Source organism: Primulina tabacum, chromosome 9 (genome assembly GCF_025594145.1).
Source record: "Primulina tabacum isolate GXHZ01 chromosome 9, ASM2559414v2, whole genome shotgun sequence".
Lineage (NCBI taxonomy): Eukaryota > Viridiplantae > Streptophyta > Magnoliopsida > Lamiales > Gesneriaceae > Primulina > Primulina tabacum.
In genome coordinates, this window is record NC_134558.1 from 8,776,236 (window position 1) to 8,784,662 (window position 8,427).

The window sequence follows — 8,427 nt, forward strand, 5'->3', positions numbered from 1 at the left end:
GAATCGCCATAAATTCTTCTGAGAGCTTCAGCACACAGACCCTGCTCACCATCAGAGGTTGGCATCTGAACTTCCAAAAATGGAGTTGTCAGATTTCCCTCCCGTGGAATGACAACCCCGACAAAAACTGTAAGAGCGTTCGAAGAATCAAAGTCCACACACTAGCTGATTTTGGGTACTCCTTTTGGGGCAAGAGGAATCCCCGGGATCTTGAAATAACCCAAAAAATGGTTCTTTTCGACTGTATTCTCATCATTACCCTTACGACGATTAGTGCCTCATTCTGGTTATCGTGAATGGTTCTGAAAACCAGTTTTCTCCACTACAAAAAACACTATTTAGCGACGGGTTTTTTCAAACATTCCAACGTTAATTGCGACGAAATTATTTAACCTACGTTTGTCGCAATTTTTAATTTTGAAAATCAATCTGGACACTGGATTGGGACGAAAGTTTGTCGAATGCATCCTGAGTGGCAACTCGAAGTAATCCCATTTTTCTTATCTCGTCAATCCCACGGCTTGAAAAATGAATGTGCATATCAGGTAAGAGGAGGTGCATCATATTTAGCAGTATGTCTTCACCTCCTAAAGTACTTCCTCTCATGGCTTTTATCTGTATAACTACCCCTGCTGTGGCAGTGATGGCCATGTCACAAAATCCACCACCCATATTGAATATAAGTGCAACTTTTTCGCTCCCACTGCCCCTATTTTCAGTTACATTTTGCTGTTGTTGCTGTGCATATAATAAGGCAACTGCTGTAGGCTCAGGCATCAACCTCAGAACCTGAAGCCCTGCCATGGCACATGCTCTTTCAACTCGACTCAGTTGGAATCTGTTAAATGATACAGGAATTGTTAGGGCAGCATTTCGTACCGGACGTTTCAAATGTGAAAAAATAGAGAGTGAGCGAAAAGCTCAAGTCGCAGTATTGTAAAGCTAAATAAAGAATACAAAGAAATATGTTTATATAGCTAGGGTAAACACAAAAAGAGTAAAATGACTAATCCACCCTTGAGAGCTAACAATAATATATTCTAACATCCCCTCTCAAACTCACGATGCTACAGCTAAAAGCATGGAAAGTTTTTCAGACAAAAAACGGAAGCGCGGAGAGGAATGTGCCTTGGTAAACATATCAGCTATCTGCAGAGGAGAAGGAACGAAAGGTAACGTGATGGTGCCAAGCTGGAGATGATAACGAGTGACGTGACAATCGATCTCAATTTGTTTTGTCCTCTCATGAAAAACTGAATTGCGCGCAATCTGAATTGCACTCTGATTATCACAATATAACGGAGTAGGATGACGAAGAAGGATATTGAAATCTGCAAGCAACCAACGTAACCAAACAATATAATCTCGCAAGTGGTTGAAGCCATAGCACGATACTCGGCTTCGGTAGAAGAACTAGAGATAACAACTTATTTCTTAATTTTCCAAGAGATAAGAGAATCTCCAAGAAAAATACAGAAGCCAGTGGTTGACTTACGATCCATGGGATCGCCAGCCCAATCAGCATCAGAGTACGCACGCAGCTCTAAGGAGGAAGTAGAAGGAAAAAAAAGACTCTGAAACTGAGTGCCCCTAATATACCTGAGAATGCAAAGAACAACAGCCCAATGAATTGTAGTTGGTGCAGTGACAAACTAACTTACTACATAAACAACATGCGCAATATCTGGACGAGTCACAGTGAGATAAACCAAGCTTCCAACAATAGTACGTGATAAGGTAGGATCTTGCAAAGGAGGTCCATCCGATAGAGAATACCGAGCATTGGTCTCAAGAGGAGTATCAACTATCCTGTTATCAGTTAGACGTGCACGCTCAAACAGATCTGCTATGTACTTTGACTGGGATAAAAGATAACCTTTTGGAGAATAGGCAACCTCAATTCCTAGAAAGAAACGTAGCAAACCTAAGTCCTTCATAGCAAAGCAGCGAGCTAACTCAGACTTCAAAGCCTCAACACCATCAATATCATCACCGGTGATAATCATGTCATCAACATATAAAGACAGAAGTATACGACCTGCACGAGTACACTTGACAAATAATGCGGAATCATGATGACTAGGAATAAACCAAGCGAAGTAATCACCATAGAAAACTTCTCAAACCAAGCACGAGGAGCTTGTTTGAGACCATAAAGAGCCTTACGAAATCTACAAACTTTACCAGGTTGGTGAGCAACACCATGAGGAGGAGCCATAAAAACTTCTTCATGAAGATCACCATTCAAGAAGGCATTCTTGACATCCATCTGAGAGATTTTTCATTGACGAACAGAAGCAACAACAATTAGAGTACGAACTGTCGTCATTTTAGCAACGAGGGCAAATGTTTCCTCATAATCCATGCCATGCTTCTGAGAGTAATCTTTAGCAACAAGACGAGCTTTGTAACGTTCAATAGATCCATCAGATTTGGTCTTCATCTTGTAGACCCAACGAGAGCCTATGGTGTGCTTTCCTGGTGGCAACAGAACCAAATCACATGTATGAGTCTGATGAAGAGCAGTCAGTTCCTCAGCCATAGCCTTCTACCAAAGTGGATTATCAACAGCTTCACTATAGGATAAAGGATCAGAGAGACGATGAACAGAGGAAACAAATGAAGCGAAAGAGCTTGAATAACACGAGTAAGCAAAAATCAGGTAGTCGAGTAGACTTACGAACACGAGTGGACTGACGGAGTGGAGGATTATCCGCGATGCCAGGAGATGATTGGGTTGTTGTAGGGGGATTTGGAGGAGCAGGAGTCTCGGGTGTGGTCGTGGGCAAGGTCTCGTCGGTGTCGGAGGTGAAAGGGTCAATACAAATAAGATTTGCATGTATCATATTATGCGAACTCACAGGTATAGAAAAGAATGAAACATGTTCAAGGAACACAACATGACGAGACACATACAGTTTTTGACTAATTGGATCAAAACAACGATACCATTTTTTACCAATACCATAACCCAGGAAAACACACAGAGCAGAAAGTGGAGACAACTTATTGCGCTCGAACTATGGTCGGAGAACAAAACAGACACAACCAAAAACACGTAATGAAGAATAATCAGGAGCATGACCATAGATTTTTTTTAAAGGGTGACAAACCTGAATTGTGTGAAGTTGGAATTCTATTGATCACGTGAACAGCAGTAAGACTTGCTTCAACCCAAAATGCAATAGGAACATTAGAAGACAGTAAGAAAGAGCGAGTTGTTTCAACAATATATCTATGTTTTCTTTCTGCAACACCATTTTGTTCAGGGGTTTCTCTACACGAGGTTTGATGTGTTGTACCATCATAAGCAAGCAAACGCGAGAAATCATTAGAAGTGTATTCACCCTCAAAATCAAAACGAAAGCACTTGATGGCAGCTGAATGTTGATTTTTCACAAGAGCTTTAAAATCATTGAAAATAGCAAGATAATCATACCTATGTTTCATCAGATAAACCCAACAATAACGAGTGCAATCGTCAATAAAAGAAACATAATATCTCGACTCTCCTTTCGTGGGAACATGAGATGGTCCCACACATCTGAATGAACAAGATCAAAAAAAGTAGGAGAAAAAGATAGAATTTTATAAAAAGATAATGCCAAAAATTTTTCCAGTTTACAACCACTACAATAAAAAATATCATGATTATTCAAAGTTCCTAGTGCTCCTGTAGACGCTCAAAAATTCAAGAGACATGGAAACGTGTCCTAGACAATTATGCCGTAAATAAAAAACAGAAGACGAATGACTCAAGCGAAAAGAATAGAGATCCACACTAAATGCTGCAACATCTGGTACTCTGAGATAATTCAAAACATAAAGTCCCCCCTGTCTACGACCTGTCCCAATCAGCCTCTGGGATCTCGGGTCCTGCACATAACAATTTGAAGAAGAGAATTAGACTAAGTATCCAGACTCACATAATTGACTGACCGAAACAAGATTAAGTGTAAGATTGGGAATATAGCATACATCAGGAAGAGATAAACAACACGTAACAAGAGAACCAACGCCTACTAATGGCATCGGTGTACCATCAGCAGACACAATTTCAAAGGAAGAATTGTGAGACAAAGAAGCGAAAGATGACAAATCAGGAGACATATGATGAGATACTCCAGAATCCAAGACCCAGATGGACGAAGATATACCTGAAGTGCCAGAGGATGACAAACCTATATGTGAAGAAGCTGACATAGCATGAGGCTGTGAAGCGAGGAACTGTTGAAACTGCTCAAACAAACACGGATCCAAAGACGGTGCATAAATTTCATGGTTAGACTGAGGTGGTCGATATGCCCATTGGTTTGATGGATTACCAGGTTTCCAAGGAGTGTTCTGAGATGGCTGCTGCTGCTGCTGTGGTTTCCATGGAGTGTTCAGAGATGGTTGATTTTGTTGTTGTGGTTTCCATGGAGTGTTGTGTGGGCGTTGTTGTTGCGGCTGCACTTTTCCTTTACTCAACAATAGTGGGAATTGAGCTTTCCAGTGACCCTTCTCTTTACAAAAACCACACTCATCTTGAGAAACCTTCGTATTTGACCTGTTTTGATGATTAGATTAAGGTCGTTGAGGAGCTGCAAAGACAGATGGCGTAATTAGGATTGTCCCTTTGTCAACATGAGACTTAAGACGAATCTCTTCAGCTAACAATTCACTTACAACCAAGTCAACAGAAGGAAGAGGGTTGCGATGAAGAATCGTCCCACGCAGACCCTCAAAATCATTCCGAAGTGCCATCAAAAACTGTACCAGGCATTGTTCTTCTCTCCGAGCAATATAAGGTGAGAATGCTCGCAATTCTGCAGATTCTGTTAATGCCAATTGATCCTAGAGTGTCGACATGGCAGAATAAAAATCTTGGATGCTCATATCTTTCTGCTGAAAGGCACGGATATCTATCACCAATTGATATTGTTTGGCAAAATTAGACTGTGCATACAAGCGTGCCAGATGATGCCAAACCTCCTTAGCAGTCTCGTATTTTGCCAATTGAGCACCTATTGAGTGCGCAACAGAATTATTAATTCACGTAATAATCTTCGAATTATCTGCCTCCCAAACATCCCATGACACATCATAATCGGGGTTCGTTTGGTCTGTAGGCTTGTCTCGCACACCTGTGACATAGCCCCACATCGATTTCCCCCGCAAGAAATTTTTCATAACATAACCTCAGTACGAATAATTTTTTCCTTCCAGTTGAACACTAATCGACTGAAGATAATCGTCTTTACGAGTAGCCATGATGCCAAAACCTAACAAAATCGAACGATTAAAAAAAACATAATGCAGAGAAGAAATCGTACGTGATTACCAAATAGAAACTATACGAACTAAAAGTTTGATCCTCGAAAGCTATGGATGAGATTAACAGTTCTTCTCTACGGTTGACAGATCCATGAGATGGAGGCTCTGATACCATGAAGAAATAGAGAGTGAGCGAAAAGCTCAAGTCACAGTATTGTAAAACTAAATAAAGAAAACAAAGAAATATGTTATATAGCTATGATAAACACAAAAAGAGTAAATGACTAATCTACCATTGAGAGCTAACAATAATATATTTTTACAAAATGAACCTCAGCTATGGCTTTTAGTTCAAGAAGAAATATAGAGAGAACTTCTTCGAGAGTCGTTGACCTCCACAAGTTATTGCCCAGAGCAGCCACAAATGGCCTGACAGCTATATCTAAGGTCTGGACAAGAAATGAGAGGCTTTTTCTTGCATGAACAATGGGATCCGTGTCGACTCGACCAACCAACCTTTTCATGTTAAAAATGGCAGCGCCAGATAACTTCTCAAACCCATGAGAGAGATGATTGCTTTTACTGCTGGCTGGAATATCATCTTTGAAATTGACGTAAAATCTCAAAAACTTCTGCTTTCGTCTATTTCCCAGAAGCTCAACATCCGAGCCATTCCATATTGCAACACTGGATTGAGAAGTCCCAATGTCAATCCCGATTGCTAGTTCGGGGTAAGGAGGAAAAGAATTTTCTTCCTCGGTTATTTCGCTGTCTGATGCCACAGTGTATTCTGGTTCCACCATTCATGAAAATCAGGGATTCCATGAAAAATAATCTCGATAAACTAACATCGAGTGTAGCATAAATACAATTTTTCCTAGGGGTTTGCATATAATATGGCACTTCCAACTTTAGGTCTTCACATGCAAACATTAAATTCACAAATCTCATTTCTAAGATTGATATTGTCAATTATTTCTCGAGTTTACAAGATGATTAAACATCATCTCCTAACAAATATGCTATTGAGGAGCTCAGAAATTTTTTCTACAGTTAGAAATGTTGCCCACTCATTGTTAGAGTAGATGTTCAGCTAGATAACTTGTGACTTGAGTTTTATTGACTTTCGTATAAAAATAATCATTATTTTAACAATCTTTTACAATTTTAATCTAATTATGACATTTATTTTATTTATATACTCATACAAGCTGCATATATAAAGCCTTGAATATGCTATGGTACTATGAGGTTGTACATATGATGGAGTTGGTGAAATTCATTTAAAACTTACTGTATATTCTAAATGTGTCCCTAGTTGATTCATACCCGCTCTCGATTTACCAATGATTGCAGATTCGATCGGGATATATATTGTTGAAGGGACCGTACTGTACGTTAACCATAAATTTTTGGTTATTGATGTTACTCGATGTTCTTACCATGATCCGATGAGTACTATCAGACTTGAGTTCTGAAATATTTTTTTATCAAGAGTTGATGCATAAAATGAGTATAACAAGAATAAACTCGTATAAGAAAAAATTTGTTATGGGATAAACTAAGAAACACTTAAGATTGCCACATAATTAAGAAAAATATTTTACACTCACCACAAAAGACCAACACAGATCACTCCCAGACCACCGACCATATACTCCCCAATCATTATTTTCACAATCAACGCATTCAAAAATCAAGAATCAATGCAGAATTGAACAGAGACAATATTTACGTTGTTCGGCATTCAACTTGCTGTGTCCATGGGGATGCACCAATTCTCATTAACCAAATTCATGTATCAATTACAAGAAACACCCAAAAGAATTAATTAAAAAAGAAGATCCAATTAAAGTTACATTTATCCTCTAATCAATTTCTCGCCTTCGCCTCTTCCACTGGTTCTTGCTCTCTTTTCCCTTGAATTTGCTAGGTGTATTTTTTATTAGTGGATCTTTCAAAAATAAAGAAGAATAATGAATCACGAACTATCGCTTGAAGCTTTGTAAGTTTGTTACACACTGTAATCTGATTAGAATATTGTTGGTTCATTTGTTATAGACTACATTGTTGACTAGTTAGTTGACTTCCTTTCTTGTACATGTATAAATAGACCCACCATGTGAATAATAAACACTTCTCCCCGAATAAAATTTCTCTCACTTTCTGAGCTAAGAACCATTTCCGCTCATCTTCGTTCCTCATGATCATCGATCAATGAGCTCAAGTCGCATGATTTATGCGCACTTTAACATGGTATCAGAGAGTTTTTTTTGTTCAATTGATTGATTTTCGTGTAGCAGGAAATGTATCTGCGTAGATCTATGTTCGTGTAAGTATGGCAACTCAGATCTCCAATTTTAGCTTTAATGATCCTCTGTATTTGCATCCATCCGATGTCCCTAGGAGTTTCTCTTGTTGTTGATCCACTAATTGGATAAGAGAATTATAGTATTTTGAGTAGAGCAATGAAGATTGCACTACACGCTAAGAATAAACTCGGATTTGTTGACGGTACGTATTGAAAACCAGCTGCAAATTCTCCATCTCTTTATCAATGGGAGCGTTGCAATGCAGTTGTTTTATCATGGATTTTTTCTTCCGTATCCAAGGAGATATTCTGTGGGCTTGTTTATGCAAAAGATGTCTTAACTGTTTGGGCGGATTTAAAGGAACGATTTGACAAAATTTGTGGTTCACGCATCTATGCTATTCATCGTGATATTGTTCGACTATCACAAGGATCGAGCACCATTTCAGTTTACTTCTCAAAGCTTAAACAGTTATGGGATGAGTTAGCCTCACTGGTCACTTCCCCTTCGTGTGAATGCCCTACGTCCAGATCTTATGTTGAATATGAGCAACAACAACGGATGATTCCAATTTCTTATGGGGCTCAATGATAGTTATGGTCCAATTTTAAGTCAAATTCTTCTCATGAGTCCACTTCCCTCTGTTAGTCAAGCATATTCTCTTGTGAGTCAAGAAGAATCACATAGGCAGGTGATGACATTCCAACCAATAGCAGATGCTCCAACATCAGCCTTTTATTCTTCATCCTTCAAGCAATCTGGCATCATCAAATGCGAGCACTGCTCAATGCAAGGCCATATGAAAGAAAATTATTTTTGATTGATCGGTTATCCACCAGAGCATAAACTGCACAAAAGG

The 8,427-nt window shown here is 39.1% G+C and overlaps 1 protein-coding gene across 1 annotated transcript; it reads right to left on the reverse strand.

Annotated features, from left to right (window-relative positions):
• Nucleotides 1-411: 411 nt before the first annotated feature.
• On the reverse strand, nt 412-6,261 carry LOC142556907 (heat shock 70 kDa protein 8-like). The gene is made up of 2 exons (XM_075668400.1): nt 5,585-6,261; nt 412-893 (listed from the first exon to the last, which is right to left on the reverse strand). Exons 1-2 carry the CDS (start codon nt 6,057-6,059, stop codon nt 412-414), a joined length of 957 nt encoding a protein of 318 aa, XP_075524515.1. The 5' UTR covers nt 6,060-6,261.
• Between the last annotated feature and the right edge of the window lie 2,166 nt (nt 6,262-8,427).